This window comes from Micromys minutus, assembly GCF_963924665.1.
Source record: "Micromys minutus genome assembly, chromosome: 4".
In the NCBI taxonomy this organism is placed as follows: Eukaryota; Metazoa; Chordata; class Mammalia; order Rodentia; family Muridae; genus Micromys; species Micromys minutus.
The window spans coordinates 49066105-49083917 of NC_137973.1; the positions used below are offsets into that span (position 1 = coordinate 49066105).

Genomic DNA, 17813 nt, shown 5'->3' on the forward strand with positions numbered 1-17813 from the left:
AGGAGCAGGGAGGGAATTAACATCATGACAAAGGTGGATGTTAGTTTTCATTTCTGATGAACTCAACTGAACCAAGAAATGGTCTATGAACTCAAAACAGGAAAATCAGGAAGTTTAAATCAAACAATGAGCAATCCATTGCTTCCCCAGTCAGGGGGTGGGAAGTCAAGTCTGCTCTAATCTGGATTATCAAAAGTCCTTGCCGAGTAAGTGGCTGAGTGTACAAATCAGAGATAAAATCAGGAGACATAAAGCAAAGCTAAAAAGACAAATAAAACCACGTTATGGAATGCTTTTAAATAAATAACAACAAAGTATGTCTTTAGGAAAAGAATAGAAAAAAAAAGATATTTTCTTTGTCAGAAAAAAAAAGGTTATGAGGAAATTCTTAGACAGCAAAAATATATCTCCTAAATTCTTTTGGTAAAACTAAGGGTTTATCTGCCAAACAGAAGGTTTTGTAAATGAAAAAAGTTACATTACAGAGCCTGATCATGTATTTTTAAAAAACTATTTCTTTTATTTTGGGGGTCATAATATAATTCTTTATCGCCCCCTTACCTTTTCTTTCTCCATATGCTTTTAAAACAGGCAAATCTAATCCAGGAAGTTAAGAGGAAACCCTGAGGGCATGCATAGGAAGGACTATAAAAACCCTGAGATGAGTTTCAAGAGCTCAGATCACACAAGCAAATTCAACTTGTAAAACCCATGGCTTTAAGAGCTGTATACTTTTCTGTGTATCTTAACAGTTCAAGAAAAGTATTTTAAAGTCTTACCCATAAGAGAAAGCATCATTATCTCTCCACTTTGAAATAACAGAAGCCGCCAATCCAGCCAATATAGCAGTACTATCAAAAAACATGTGGAAAGAGTCGGAGATCAAACCTAGGCTGGAAAAGAACAAATATAATGGTTCATTATAATACAAAGCAAACAGTAATCCTTTCTCCCTAAAAACTAAGGCTCTTCCAGAATTACCTTCTAAGGCACACAGAAAGACCCTGTTAACTAAAAGCCCAGCGCTGTTGGGAATGGTAAAAACCAGCCGTGTGCTACAGGAATTGCTGGAGGAGACCCTTATCCTGGGGCAAAGAAGTCTGCTATCATTATTATTCTTCAAGATTTGTTTTACTTCATGTGTATGACTACCTGCATGTATGTATGTGTACCCCATGTGTGCCTGATGCCGAGGCCAGAAGTGTATTAGATCCCTAGATATGGAGTTACAGACAGTTGTGAGCTGCCACATGAATGCTGGTAATTGAGAGCAGCCAGTGCTGTTAACACTGAGTCGTCGCCTCACCCCCACGTCTGTTATTAACTGTCCACTCTCAGCTGTCTACCTGTGACGCCCTCTCTGTGCTACGATACAACTAGAAACCCTTTTATCAGCTGTCAGAACCTTCCTATTGGTCTTTACAGCCTCTAGAACCACAAGCTTAACAAACTTCTTTTTCTTTCTTTATTTACTTACTATGTATATAGCTACATGTATGCCCTGCAGGCCAGAAGATGGCACCAGATCTTATCACAGATGGTTATGAACCCCATGTGGTTGCTGGTACTTGAACTCAGGACCTCTGGAAGAGCAACCAGTGCTCTTAACCTCTGAGCCTTCTCTCCAGCACCAAAATCTCTATAATTTATTTTAAGGGGGGGAAATAATAAACTAATAAACTTCGACACTCATTGAACGTGAACGGCCTGAGTGTAAAACCACAGTAGAACTCTCACCATGTCTTCAGCAAGTTTGTGACATGGCAATAGAAATCTACCAAGACCACAGGGAGACCTGGCTGTGGTACTGGCACAGACTTGCTGAAAGCTGAGAACAGAGCAAGTATCATGATCAAATATATAATTAGAGGCTGGAGAGATAAAATGAAGTATGTAGTACTCTAATACTCTAAATTTTATAGCAAGCACAGGTCTGTAGGAGCCACAAGAAAACTGAACTGTCACTTAGTAAAATTCATCATCAAAAACAAATCCCCACACTCAAACCTAGATCAACCATGGACCACCTTCAAATCCCTACTAGTGTTGTTGGTCAGGAAGCTTCACAGGTAGACCATTTCTGTATATAGTAAATATAAACCTCAGGCTTTATTTTAAATATAATACTGCTAATAACTACTTATTACATAAAACAAGCATTATATGAAATACTTATAAGAAAGGAGAAGATGAGGAGTACTATCAAAGACTCCCAGTTAAGAACTAAGGCAAGCAACAGAATCAGAGCCAGAAATGGCCTGGGTGTTAGTAGTGTCAGAGAGCTCTAAAATAAACATGATCAGGGACCGGAGAGAATGTCCAGCAGTTAAAAAACATCAGATTAAGTTCTAAGCACCCACAATGGCTCACAACTGCCTGTAATTCCACTTCTAGGGGATCCAACCCTCTGACCTCTGTGAGCACCAGGCATGCATTGGCGCACAAAGCACAAATAGAAATACGAAAATATGAGTATGTTAAAGAATACAGTGTGGACCTGGAAAACACTCACGAACAAAAGGAGAATTTCCATAACAGAAACTTTACATGAAAGAATCAGATGAAGTAACTGTGAATTAGCCAAAATTCCTCAAAGAAAGTGAATCATAATCCAGATAGTTAGTGAGTTCCAGGAGGGGAGGACCTACATACTTTACACAGAATACCAAAGACAAAGAAGAAAGAAGAAAAGTTGATAAAAAGGGAAAAATGTATAAGTCATGCTTCTTACTGGAAATGATCCAAGTCAGAACATAACATGGCAACATGTTCAAAGACATAAGGAAGAAGTTTGGCCTACTTCTATTATCTTTAAGGACAACTGAGATTTCTTTTAACCGAGAAAAGTTATCAAAACCAAATGTTTATTTTTTGACAAGATCAAGGAAATCGGCAACCTTTATGTGAACTGATCCATGAAAAAGACCCAAGCCCCGGGCACGGGTGAGCCCGTAACCCAGATCACAGAAGTTGAAGAAGCAGTTGAGGCTGGGCTACACAGTGAGTTTTTGTAAAAAAAAAAAAAAAAAAAAACAGTGACAACAGAAACATTCTTACCACTAAAAATCAATAATAAAGAGGGATGTTGCTGACTTTACAGAACTGAAAGGAATAATAAGGAAAGATTATGAAGTATAAGTCAACAAACTGTCTAGAAACAAGTTCTGAGAGGCAACCAGTGACATAAATCTATCTGAAAGTTAATCTGAACCCTATGGTAAAAGACTGACTTAGTTATTTTAAAGCTTACAGCAACAACTACCAACAAAGCATCCCATGCTGGCCTCACTAAGTCACAAGCATCTAAAAACAAGATTAATCTTTCACAAACACTTGGAAGAAACAGAAGAGAATACTTCCCTAGGATAAGACTAGTGTTGGTTTCAGACCAAAGCCATATGAGCCACTGAGAAAGAAACTGGGTACCATTACCTCTTATGAACATGAATCCAAAAAAACTCTCAACAAGACACCAGGAGGCAGATCCAGTAATGCAATTCAAGAGTGAACATATCCTAACCAAATGTGACTAAATTCAAGAACTTACAGATACTGTAATATATGAAAATCAATCTTTGTCCTTTATTACTTAGTATGAATAAAGGACACAAATGTAAACAAACAAAAGACATTGCATAAAATGTAGCAAACCTGGTGATTGAAAACAAAGAGTCTCTTAAACCTTCTTTATGACAGCTACAGAAGTATATAGCTGATATCATCACTAAATGGTTCATTTGTTATTGATCATTTTACTGGAGAATCTAAACAGGGCAATAAGGTAGAAAATGAAATCAAAGTTCCTCAGAGTAGGAAAAATAAATTATATATATTTATGGATGTTATTATCTTAATATAAAAATATTAAGGAATACATAGAAAATCCTGCCTGAATTACTGTAATTTTACATGATAAATATAATCCACATCAAAATAATTTTCATTCCTACAGTTAAATTAAAATTTTTCTACTTACAACAGCACTCAAAAGAAAAATGAACATTTTGAAGGATAAATTTAACAGATGCTAAAACTCAAACTATAAAATACTGATAAAATTAAAGAGTACCTAAATAATTGGGAAAACTTTCATGTTTATATATGCAATAGACCAAAACACATTTTTAGTACTTGTGACTGAACCAACGCTTCAGACACACTAAATATATGTTCTCCCACTGAGCTGCACCCTACGCCCACAAAACAGTACTCTTTAACCTTCATTTCAGAACTAAGCAAAGCTTCATGAAGGTGTGAGTCGCTTTAGTTGAGGGGCAATGCTAATCTCTGCACCATTTCAATTTCAGTACATGTGACACATCAGTAAGAACTCAGAACCATACTTCCCCAAATGAGCTACATTTTCAATTTATCATGAGAGTGTCAAGCCAATCTAAACATTCACATTAAAAGAAGAATAGGGGCTGAAGAGGTACTCTTCAGTTAAAAACATCTGCTGCTCTCCCAGAAGATCTGGGTTTAGTTCACAGTACCCACATGGTGGCTCATAAATACCCACTCAAACTCCAGTTCTGGGGGATTTGACACCCTCTTTTGACCTCCACCAGACAAGCACAAGGTACACATACATACACACATACAGGAAAACATTCATACACATAAAAAACTTAACCTAAATTTTTCTTCAGAGAAGGAGTACCTTCCCCCAGCTCCAACCCCAGATACCAACCCTCCCTAGTACATCAAGTCATATCAGGGCTAAGTGCATCCTCTCCCACTGAGGCCTGACAAAGTAACCCATTAGGGAAGAGGAGCCCAAAGGCAAGTAACCAGTGATAGTCAGAGACACCCCCTGCTCTAATTGTTAGGGGAACCACATGAAGATCAAGCCACATATCTGCTCTATATGTGTAGGGGCCTAGGTCCAGACCAGGCTCTTTGATTGATTAACCTAAAAAAAGTTAATTCATATAGAGAGCAGTAGTTTTATATAAAACAATTATATTTTTGAAGAAGACCAAAATTTTCCAATATCAAAAGCTCAGAGGTACATTAATCAAAATATACGGGGACTGACATAAAGGTAAACAGAGACCAACTACACCAAATCTAAGGGTCAGAAATAACTACCACATAACCAGGAGATCGATGAAGTGGAAATTTCTAGTTTCTTTCAAGACTCAGCTGTGTCATGTGATGTTGTTCTGGAAACTGTCTTATGAGATGATGTTTTGCTGAGAACAGACACATGGTGTTTTTCTGGAAGGTGCCTAGAAAGGAAGCATGTTATATTTTGCTGGAGTGAATGCTTGAGAGGACACATGATGTTGGAAAGGGTGTAACTATAACTCAAAAGACAGTGAAGGACACTCTGGCATTGGTTCGCCTTGCCACTCACTGCTGGTCTCCCTTAGGCTTTGCTGATGCTGGTCTTCACTAACAGTGCTCTGGCATTGATTTGCCATGCCTTCTTTGCTGATCATCAGCTTCTCATGACTTTGTAGAGAAAACTACACTAAAGAACTTCTTGTGATATTCCAGCAGCTTTTTGCTGCTTCTGTGGACTAAAGCTGGTTGGCAGAGCCTCGTACTTTCTTCTGCATTGAACAACTACTGCTGATTCATATGAACTGACAACAAAGATTGGAAAAACCCAAAAGAACTATTTTTAAACAGGTCCACATCCTCCTTTGCCCTATTCACCTTTCCCTTCCACTACCTCTGGTGATTGGTGGGCTAAGAGGGAGGTTAAGCATTTAAGAAGCCTTATTAAAGTAGTGTTCTGGCTGGTTTTGTGTCAACTTGACACATGCTGGAGTTATCACAGGGAAAGGAGCCTCAGCTGAAGAAATGCCTCCATGAGATCCAGCTGTAAGGCATTTTCTCAACTAGGGATCAAGGCATCAAGGCGGGAGGGCCCAGCCCATTATGGGTGGCACTATCCCTGGGCTGGTGGTCCTGGGTTCTATAAGAAAGCAGGCTGAACAAGTCAGGGGAAGCAAGCCAGTAAGAAACATCCCTCCCATGGCCTCTACATCAGCTCCTGCTCCCTGACCTGCTTGGCTTCCAGTCCTGACTTCCTTTGTTGATAAACAGCAATGTGGAAGGGTAAGCTGAATAAACCCTTTCCTCCCCAACTTGCTTCTTGGTTGCGATGTTTTGTGCCAGAATAGAAGCCATGACTAAGACAAGTAGGTTTTGAAAAATAACCACAATGAACAAGTCAACATCAAAATGATTTTCATTTCTACATGGTAACAATAAGCAAAAATTAAATTAAAATGTTTCCATTTACAACAGCACTCAAAGAAAAATTAACATTTTGAAGGACAAATTTAACAAATGCTAAAACTTATACTCTCAAAATTATAGAATACTGATAAAATAAAAGATTACCTAAATAAATGGGAAAACTATTAAGTGGCCTACACATCAATACCAGGCTTACAGGAGGCCTCACCTATCAGCAGGCACTCTGGCCACCTTGTCAAAGGAAATGGTTGTCATGGTTTCCACCCATTCCATAAGGGCTTGTTGACTTGTTCATTGTGGTTATTTTTCAAAACCTACTTGTTCCATACTTCCATAGTAGCAGGTACAGCACAGTGAGTCTCATCAAACCCACTAAAGCTCAGTCCAAAGCCCAAACTCACTGCCGAATCCTCCTTTCTTGGTGAAAACTGTCCTTTCTTACCTGGGGAATGGGCTCCATCCACCACCTCTCACTTTCACTCAGAGTTTTAATTCTTTACTACCCAACTCTTCCCGAGTTCCAAGGTTCTGAACCACAGGAAGCTTCCTACCATAGACCTGGGCCGTATTTATTCTCTTTACCTTTGGTTCCCACAACCCTAAGAAGTGGCAACACTTCAACTTCATCCTTTTTTCCTACTTTCCAACTCAGAGGTTAACCATAGATGGGCTAGCCTTATGTCTCTTTCCTGTTATAATTATTTCCTCCTTTCCAAAAAGTTTCCTCTGGGCAGCCATCTTGGCCTCAGCGACACATCTCATTAAGTCAGTCAGAACACCATGACCGCTGCTACAGCAACAGGGCTTATAGCTCCCCACACGAGAAACAGAACCATAACTGGATTAACTTGAGCTCAGTAAGAGCGATGCCATCACCCTTCCCAAACTCATTCTTGGACAACTCTGCCTGGTGTTGGGAAAATACTTTCCCAGAGGAGACACGTCTTCTTATAAAGTGGCAACAACAAATGAAAGTACGGTTCTACCTTAGCCCAATTAGGTGAAGCAATGACTTTATTGGTAATTAAAAGAACTAACCAGTGACTTACTTATTGCATACCATGGGTGAGAGCATGTTAAAGCATAGGTGACCCCCAAACTACTACTATACCACCAAAAACAAAACCTCACTCCAGCAAGGATGATGGCTTCCTCATAGCTACATGCTGTCTACATGTTCTAGATCTTCAGAAATCACAAGGTTGCATGCCAGGCCCATGTTTTAATTTCTTAATGTATATGTTTTATTCTATAAATGGCTTTTAACCAACTATGAATAAGATTTTTTTTAAAATGGGATGCTTTCTAGATAAATATAAATTAATAAACATTTACTGATATCTATCTATAATCTACACATTTAATAAACACTGCCATGCACTGTTAAAGTTTGACCCTCAGTACATCAGAATGTGACTTTCTTTGTTAATGCTTCATCAGCCAAGGAAATGTCCAATATTATCAATGAAGCACATCAAGGAAGAGCAGCTTCTTTCCCAGACAACTTGGAAAGCACCAACCCATGAACACTGGAACTTAGATTTACCTCCCAACTAGAAACTCCGGTGTGCTAGCCACTTATAATCCTACAGACTAGCAACCAAGTTCTTTTAAATACATATTTACATGTATTATGTATGTATGCATGCACGTATGTATGTCGGTACATACATACACACACATTTGTTTGTGGTGCTGGAACTGTATCACTGCACTATATTCCCATGGTAGTTTTTGGCATTTAATAAAATGTAACCCAACCTGAAAAACTACTTCCTCCTCTGAAATGGAGAGCATCATGTTCTTTTACAGCAGGTGATACGAAGCCTTTTCTCTGAACTTAGGGCCATAATGTGAAAGTCACTTAGCTACCGATCAGTAGATAAGCACACATAAAATGCCTCCATTTCTCATTCTATGTAAAACTCCAGGTGGGATACAGGTGGGAAAATATGAATTTCATCTCTCACCTTCAGTACTATGCATTACCATGAATTCTCATTCCAACAGTACAACAGAGTTCTTTAAAACATAAAGGTAGAGACTGGTAAGATGATTCAGAAGGGAAAGGTGCCTGACACCAAGCCTGAGGGCCTGTGTTCAAGGCCCAGGACCCACAAGGTAGAAATAGAGAGCTCCCACAGGATATCCTTTGGTCTCTACATGTCTACCAAGACACACGCAGGAGCACACACACCAAATAAAATATAACAAAAATTTTTGAAAATAAAAAGCAATTTAAACTTAAAAGGGAAGGAAACTCTTGAAAAGGGTTTTATTTAACACTAGGAATGGTAGCATGTATCTGTAATCTGGCACTGGGATGTTTGAGACTGGCCTAATGTAAGACTAGCTTTTAAAAAAGAAAAAGAAAAGAAGATCCACTTGTGGAAATAAAGGCAGAAAGAAAAACCTGTCAATTTTAAGAGACATAAGATCTTCCCATATCAGCCAAACACTATGCATGGGTGTTACCTATATTCTTTTTTACATAATATAATGTAAAAAGAATGCATAATAAGGGACACATGAACATTTAGAAACTGTTTAGGGGTGGCTCTTATTGCTAAAGAATCAGCACTGAGCAAATATGGAAAGACTGGACCCTGTATCTGTGCAGTGGACAGACAGAAGTAAGACAGGTTGTAGCTTGTAGAGACGGCTGATGGTCCCACGAGGCCCATCATACTATTTACATCTGCTTAAGACTTTCCATCATAAAAACTTCCTCAAAAGGTCTGTTGGTAACTGAGCTAATTGTCTATTCACAGTGGTTGTTAAATATTAATTCACATTTGAAGACAAGGGATTATCGTGAGTCACAAACCCTTGGCCAGTTGATTTCCATAATGTGAAATAAGTGGGTAGGATATAATCAAGATATTAAAAAAGGTAGACTGGCAATAAATCTTTCTCAAAATATAAGGTGGGAAGAGATGGAGGAAGCTGCTAAATTCAAATTCTGACCATCACAAGTATGCGAACACACACATGCACTCAAACACACAATCACATAGGAACACACTTAAAAAGAAGAAAATTCGAATCCTGGTCATTAGGAAAGTTAATAAACTAAAGAACTATAGTGGAATAACTTACAACTCCATGACATCCAATGATACTTAATGTTCTTCCAAATGAAATATTTGTCTAAGTTTTTAAGGTGTAAAATAAAACTATAAACAAATACATTACCAGCAAAATTGCCAAAGCTGATTAAGTTGTTGTCATACAAAGAAGAAGTATGAAAGACTAAAATATCTTTAAATTTTAATATAACAGAAAAATATGCAACTAGGAAGTGCACTTTTCACCAAGAAATTTCTTTGCAAGGATCTTCTATATACAGTCCATAAAAGCAGGACCAAGTAAACTCCCAATATGGCCTTAAGCATTTCTAGGATAAAGATTTATTAAAGCAGAAACATCAACCTTTACAGTTTGTTTCAGGAGCTTCGTCGGTGTCTAAATGAGACTATTTCCAAGAGCGTAGTAGATGACATCATTGAAACTAATTCTTAAATAGGTGTTGAAGCCAATGTGTAGCAGCAGATCCTGGAAACACATAAAGTCAGACACAGTGGCTTACTAGAATATGGGGGAGGGGGACCATACAACCCACACAAAAGGAGCTGGAGGCCTCCTGTAACTTTGGAAAGAAGAAAACGTACACTGCCCCTCCACTTCCTGTGTTAAATGGGTTCACCTCTTTCTCCAGTACATAAACCCTTTCTTCCTCAGTAACAAAGCCTTGGTTTGAATCACTCTACATGGTTTCGTGGAATAAACCACATTGCTTCTAGACATGACCATGTGATACAGTGTGAGGGACAGCATTATGTGTTAGCACCCAGAGAAATCCCCTCAGCCAACCATCTTGGAAAAAAAAATCTGTTCAATTACTGGGTTTGATTTTTTTCTGTAACTTAGAAAAAAAATACTCTTGATGATAGAAAACTACATTCTTATATTACCTTAAGATTATGCAGTAACTCAACAATAAATGGATGAAAATTAACAGGATCTGCACTGGGCTGCAGCCGGTCCTCTGCATATACATTATGGCTTCCAGTTTAGTGTTTTAATGGGTTCCTCAATGGGTCTGTTTCTTGTGCCTTTTCTTGGGCTCTTTTCCTTCTGTTTATTTGTTTTGTCCAATTCCAATCTGTTGGGCTTTGCTTTATCTTAGATTTTATTTTATTATTATCCATTAGAAGCCTGTTCATTTTCCAATGAGAGACAGAAAGGGGTTAAATCCAGAGGGGAGGGGCAATCGGGAGAAACTGAGGAATAGGGGGAAGGGAAACCATAACCAGGATATAGTATATGAAAAGAAATTTATTTTAAATAAAAGGGGAAAAAAAGAGAAAATACTACAAAGCAAAACACTAGAAGGAAATAAAAAATACAGCTAGTATTCCTACACTTACCTCCCAATTTCTAAGAACCAAAGAAGGATGCTTCACTTTTGTTTCTGGTGTTTTTGTTTCCCCTAACAGAGCAGCTAGCAGTTAGTACAGACAGATGGACCATACAACCACTCACTCTTTCCTTCACCAAATACGTGACTGGCACTGTCACATGCAGCACATGTACTGAGCTTTGAGTAAAGCTACCATCTGGTTGAAAGGGAGTAGACAGTCAGAGGGAAGAGGTGCACAGAACTGAGCTCTTCTCCCACTGAAGACACCTCACCATCAAATATACAGCCGGATTATAACCAAGCTCTTCCTTGAAAACAGAAGCCCGGAAAAAAAGGCAGAACTTAATACTTGCTGCTACTCTATCAAATATTTCTTTGCATCTCTGTGAAGGGAATGTTTTACCCACACTTTAATCCTCTATGCCAGGAAAAACTCCTTGGTCTTTTATATTCACAACCTGAAACTTGTCTTTAAAGAATGAAGTCAAACATAGAAATGACCAAGACAAAGTAGAGTTTAGATGAGAAATAAGCAGAAATAATCCAATATCATGAAGAAATAATCAATTTAAAAAAATCTGAAAAATTTTGTGTCCGAATAACATAGAAAGCCAAATTCTATAAAGATCCAAGTTAAGAAATTTTTTTTGTTTTAATTCAGTATGTAGCTAAACATGACCTGCTCCACCTTCAAAATACTTGGATTACAGGTTTACAGTAGTGCGTGCGTGTGTTTGTGTGTGTGTGCACGTGTGTGTGCACGTGTTTAGCAATGTTAAGGACTGAATCCAGGGTATAGCATATGATACGCAATAACTATACCCCTAAGCTATACCACAATCCCCAACAAACTTCAGAATTCTCCCAAGTACCAAATGATTCATGTTTTGTAGCCACTGACACAAACCAATATGGGGACTAAGCAACTATGGACATCAGACTTAATACACATGGGTACAGATGACTACAGCACAACAGGCAACTAAGCTGCACCGTGAGTCTGAATGATTTAATAACACATTGAAAGGATGAACCCTTAGGTATGACAGAACAAGTCACCTGAAGACAGCAGAAAGTTACCCCAAAATGGAGAAGCAAATCACCTAAGGACAGATAACCAGGCAGGTTCCACTAATATTTCCCATATGTAATAATGTATACTGACAAACAGCTTGGCCAAAAATGGTTTTAGTACTTTAGGTGATCAGACTGGAAAGGAACTATACACTCCAAAGATGCTCCAACACATAACAAGAACACATGCTCCACCACGTTCATAGCAGCCTTATTTACAATAGCCAGAAGCTGGAAAGAACCCACATGTCCTTCAACAGAGGAATAAATACAGAAATTGTGGTACATTTACACAATGGAGTACTACTTAGCTATTAGAAACAATGCCTTTACAAAATTCCTAGGCAAATGGATGGAACTAGAGACTCATTCTGAGTGAAGTAACGCAGTCACAAAAGAACACACATTGTATGCACTCACTGATACATGGATACCAGCCCCAGAAAGCTCTGAATACCCAAAAAACAATTCACAGATATTATGAAGCTCAAAAAGAAGGAAGGTCAAAATGGGGATGCCTCAATCCTTCTTAGAAGGGAGAACAAAACACTCAAGGGAGGAAATGCAAAGTCAAATAGAGGAGCAGGGATTAAAGATCATTCAGCAGCCGCCTCACCAGGGGAACCACCACATATGCAGCCACCAAATCCAAGCACTATAGCTGATGCCAAAAAGTACTTACTGGTAGGAACCAGATAGAGATGCCTCCTCAGGGACTATGTCAGAGTCATAAAGATACAGCTAAGCATTCTTGCAGCTAACCATCAGACTGAACACGGGGACCCCAATGAAGTTGCTAAAGAAAGGACTAAAGGAGCTAAAGAAAGGACCTAAGGAGCTGAAAGGGGTTGCAACCTCATGGGAAGAACAACATTATCAGCCTCCACAACTCCCAGGGACTAAAACACCAACCTTTGTGCACACTTTGAGAGACCTATTGATCCAGTTGCATATGTAGCTGAAGATACCAGTGTCTGGCATCAATGTGAGAAGAGGCTTTTGGTCCATGGAGGCCATGTTTTCCCAAAGTAGGGGAATGCCAAGGCAATAAGGTGGAGAGGGTGATTAGGAGGGAATGCACCTTTGTGAAGACAAATGGAGGGGGAGGAGGGATGGGAGCAGGGTGGGGGGAAAAGGATAACATCTCAAATGTAAATACAGAGTATCTAATAAAATAAATAAATAGATAGATTAAAAAAAGAAAGGTACTATACACCCAACTTTCCATGAAATAGGGTTCAGACATTTAAAATATGAATCTCTAGATAGAGGTATTCTATGAGTGATTTATGCCAGTGAAAGGTCATAATGAAAAATACTATATAACAATATAAAACAAGCAGTAAAATGTGTGTGTGTGTGTAAGCTACAATGTAGTCATAGAATAACAGGACATATGCCAAAATTATGACACAATTTAAAAAGAAAAAATGAACTATATTATAAATAGAATATATTCACTATTAAAGTTTTATATTCAAATATAAGACGATAGTGTTTTCAACATATATGATATATTAAAAGGTATTAAGTAGTTTATAAATTGAAAATAGTGTTATGAGGAGTCCTCTGAAATGTATATACAATTCTCAGGGGAATCAAAATGGTATTAGATACATTAAGTCAATGATGTTCATCTGACTTTTGTACCCCAAGCAATAACAAAACCAATAATCTTTATGATTTACTACTTACTGAAGGTTTTGTTTTGTTTGAGGACTTTTATATTGTTTGTTTCTTTTTTGAGACAGGATAAAAATGTCTTAGTCCTGGCTGTCCTGGAACTATGTAGATAGACCAGGCTGGCCTCAAAGTCACAGAGATCCTCCTGCCTCTGCCACCCAATTGCTGGGATCAATTAGGTGCTGGGATCAATCAGTTAGGGTTTTACTGCTGTGAACAGACACCACGACCAAGGCAACTCTTATAAGGCCAACATTCAATTAGGACTGGCTCACAGGTTCAGAGGTTCAGTCCATTATATCAAGGTGGGAACATGGCAGCATCCAGGCAGGCACGGTGCAGGAGGAGCTGAGAGTTCTATATCTTCATCTAAAGGCTACCAGCAGAATACTGACTTCTAGATAGCTCCGGTGAGGGTCTTAAGCCTAGGCCCACAGTGACACACCTACTCCAACAAGGCCACACCTTCTAATCGTGCTACTCCCTGGGATGAGCATAAACAAACCATCACACTCCACTCCCTGGCTCCCATAGACTTGTCCAAACATATAAGACTATGGGAGCCATACATAAACATAGCATAGTGCAAAATACATTTAGTCCAACTTCCAAAGACCCCATAGTCTATGGCAGTCTCAACAGTGCTAAAAGTCTAAAGTCAAAGTCTCTTCTGAAATTCATCCAATCACTTAACTGTAATCCCCAAAGCAAGAACGGAAATCAGCTGGGCAAACTCCAAACTCTGCGTCACCGTGTCTGATGTCAAAGTGGTCTTTAGATCTCCAACTCCTTTTTCATGTTTGTTGACTGCAGTGAAGTTCTTTGTCCTAGGCTAGTTCCCCTCCCTGTTAGCAGCTTTCCTCAGCACATCTCCAAAATCTTAGGGTCTCCAGTGCAACTTCAATGTTACACCTTCTTGTCTCAATGTCTTGTTTCATGATCTTCTGGGCTCCTCCAAAGGGCTGGCTTCACTACTCCAGCTCTGCCCTCTGTGGTGCTCTAGGCTTAGGCTGATCCACTCCACTCACTGTTGCTGCTGTTCTTGGTGATCGTCCATGGTACCAGCATCTCCAATACACTGAGGGCCTCCACTGCAACTAGGCTTCACCAATTGCCTCTCAAAGGCTCTCTTTATATGCCAAGCCTCAACTCCTTTGCATGACCCCTCAGTCCTGGGCCTTCAACTGCAACTGCACCTTCACCAATGGCCTTCCATGGCCTGTCACAGTGGCAAGCCTCAGTTGTTCTTCATGATGCCTTTATGCCTTCAAAACCACTACCACCTGGGTGACTCTTACACACTACCAAGTACAGCTGCAGCATGAGGTATAACTTTGGCTATCTCTGGAACACAGCCTCTTTGTACTCTCAGAAAACACTTCCCAGAAGATTTCACCTCCGTGATGCTGGTCTCTTCTTAATCACCACTAATTTCTTAGCTCCAGCTAACCAGCATCAAATGTCCCCGCAGTCCCTTCTACTCTGTACTCTAAAGCCAGAGCCATGTGGCCAAAGCTCCTGCTTGCTGAGACTGGAACATGCAGTCCTTTATTCTATTACATTATCTCTTCCTGTTTTCCAACTCCTACACTGCCTAAATATGACTACCCTGGAACTTGCTCTGTAGACTGACTTTGAACTCAGAGATCTGCATGCCTGTCTCCTAAACACTGGGATTAAAGGTGAGGGCCACCAAACCTGGATTTAAGTTTTTCTTTACCTACAACTCGCTCTGTCTTGGCTCAGAGATCTGTTTGTCTTTGCCTCCTGGGATTAAAGGCTTGTACTACCATGCCTGCACCTAAACTTAGCTAGGTGGGATCTTGCCCCAAGGTCACTACTCCCTTAATTGAATTTAATATCCTTGAACTCAGGATTCAGCTCCATGGCTCCATTTCACTTCCTAGTGTCCCTTTAATACTCAAACTATATATTTTGTATTTTTCCTTTCTTAGCTTGCTAAGTTTGTTCAAAATGTTCTTCATCAGACCTAACCAAAGAACAAAGTCTCTGTGACAAAGACTTCCTTTGTCCATGCAAACATAAATCTCTTTACCTTAGCTTTAGGCAATCACTTCAGACAATGGCAGAAAGAAGCCATGTTCTGCACCAAAACATCACAAAAACAGTCTCTCAGCAACATATTAAAGTACTTCTCCACTGAAACCTCTTGGGCCAGCAGGCCAACACAGTTCAAATGACCCTCAGCAATACTGTCTTTCATATTGCTACTATGTTAGCCCATTAAGTCCCACTTAAGCATTCCATGGTCTTCCAAATCCAAATTCTTCCAAACAAAAGCATGGTCAGGCCTATCACAGCAAAACCCCAGTTCCTGGTACCAACTTCTCTCTTAGTTAGAGTTTTACTGCTGTGAACAGACACCATGACCAAGGCAACTCTTATAAGGCCAACATTTAACTGTCGCTGGCTTACAAGTTCAGAGGTTCAGTCCACTATCTTCAAGGTGGGAGCATGGCAGCAACAGGGAAGGCATGTGTTGGAGTAGCTGAGAGTTCTACATCTTCATCCAAAGGCTGCTACAGTGAGGGTCTTAAGCCCATGGCCAGTGACAGACCTGCTCCAACAAGGCCACAACTTCTAATAGTGCCACTCCCTGGCCCACACATATATAAACGATCACAAGAAGTCATGATAACCTGATTGAAACAATTACTTTGCTCAAATACAACAGAAGTAGAAACCAAAGACTATCATCTTTTTCCTCTCTGAAAATGCATTTCAAAAGACAGAGACCAAGTTAGTTTACTATGACAAAAAATAAACCACAGATGGCACAGGTTAATCTAAGACTGTATATAACGAACCTAAAGATTCTGAGAGAGTTATATCCCCCATATTCTTTTTAACATTTTGTTTTTATACCTGCATGTGTGTATGGGTGTGTCTGTCTGTGTTGCCACATGTGTGTGTGTGTGTGTGCTTGTGAGGTCAAGAAAAGGGTGTCAGATCCTCTGAAGCTGGAGTTACAGCCAGATGTGAGCCACCAAATATGGTGCTGAGAACTAAACTCCGACCCTCTGCAAGAACAGTGAGCAGTCTTAACTCCAGCTCCTCTTAGCAGATTCTTAAAGGGGAATAAAACCTAGAAATGGAGTTAGCGCACTTGAGAAGTGTGCTCATTCTGATATTTGCAGAGCAATCTCACAAGCCCGGAAGTTATTCCAGAGCAAATTCTTAAATGCTGGTGCCTTTAGTTCCTTAGTCACACTGGACTCTCTTCTACCCAAATCAGGACACCAGAAAACAAAAACAAACAAAAATCCCAAAGGCAACACCAAAAGCCATCAAATCAAAATGGCATTCTCAGAAAATTGTTTGGGATTTTCTACTGCAGTAAAGATCTGAGGAAAATCCTAGGACAGTTTCACTGTAAAAGAGAATGGCATATGCTCTGCTAAAGGTCTCTCCACAAACCTCTTCAAAAGCCATCCAAAGACCAAACTGAGCAGGGCCATTCGGATCTTCACTCTCAGAATCTCAAGGGTGAAATCCAAACCAAACCAAAGCAAACAAACAAACAAAAGAGTCACACCACACCCACAGGCAGCTTAGCTAACAGAATCATCTCATTTTTCCATTGGAGAAGAAATTCATTCCATCGGCCAGGAACAAAAAAGGAGAAGAGGGCCTGCCTGTCAGTTCTGTTTAATGGAGTTGCAGGAATTGAGTCCCTGATCTTAGAACTGCAGCCCTTCCCATTTGGTTAGAGTATGAGAGCAACTCAGCAAAAGTGATAGTGGCAAAGGTAAGACCTGAACCTGCCGGTAAGGAGCTACGTGGCACTAAGCAAATACTGGCTAGTCTCCCTCACCCTCTGCTTCCGCCCCAATCATCTTCCCCTTTGGTTACCAGTTGCTCCAGATGCCGTAGAGTAGTTCCACAAAAGCGAAAGAAAGGTTCAGGCACAGGAAGAAAAACAGGTTCCGGGATGTCTTGTCTGACAGGATGGACCTGGGTACGATACAGGTGATTAGGAACAAGCAGAAGCCAAGGGGGTGCCGAGACCCTGAAGTCGGGTTCCCCTTTCAAAACCCACCCAGTCCACATGCTCCTTAAACCACAGCAGGAGGGTGACGCTCCCATCCTGGACCTCAGGCCATCCTTAGCTTCCAGCTTTGTCTCAGCCTGCCGGGCAGCCCCCTCCCAGCAAACACAGCACCCCGCACCTAAACCAGCCTGAGATCTTGCCGAACAGATTGAACTTGGGTGGCTTGTATTCATCATCCTTGATGGACAGGGGCAACATCTTCTCCACCCGGCGAAGGGCCGGGTCTCCGTCCCTCTAGAAGTGACTCGGTATGGTGGCGGCAGTGACAGTGGAGACGCTTCAGACGCGGACCCCAAAGCGCTTGGCCGCCGCGGCACCGCCGCGAGACACAGACACAGACACACACCC

General features: G+C 40.2%; 1 protein-coding gene across 1 annotated transcript in view; it reads right to left on the minus strand.

Moving 5' to 3' along the window:
- Positions 1-17799, minus strand: part of SLC30A7 (solute carrier family 30 member 7) — a 63507-nt gene extending 45708 nt beyond the window's left edge. The window contains exons 1-3 of the mRNA XM_080915192.1: positions 17584-17799; positions 17267-17368; positions 780-893 (exon numbers count right to left, since the gene is read on the minus strand). Of these exons, the coding sequence (XP_080771318.1) occupies positions 780-893; positions 17267-17368; positions 17584-17663 (296 nt within the window). The 5' untranslated portion in view covers positions 17664-17799. The remainder of the gene's footprint in view (positions 1-779; positions 894-17266; positions 17369-17583) is intronic.
- Positions 17800-17813: the final 14 nt, after the last annotated feature.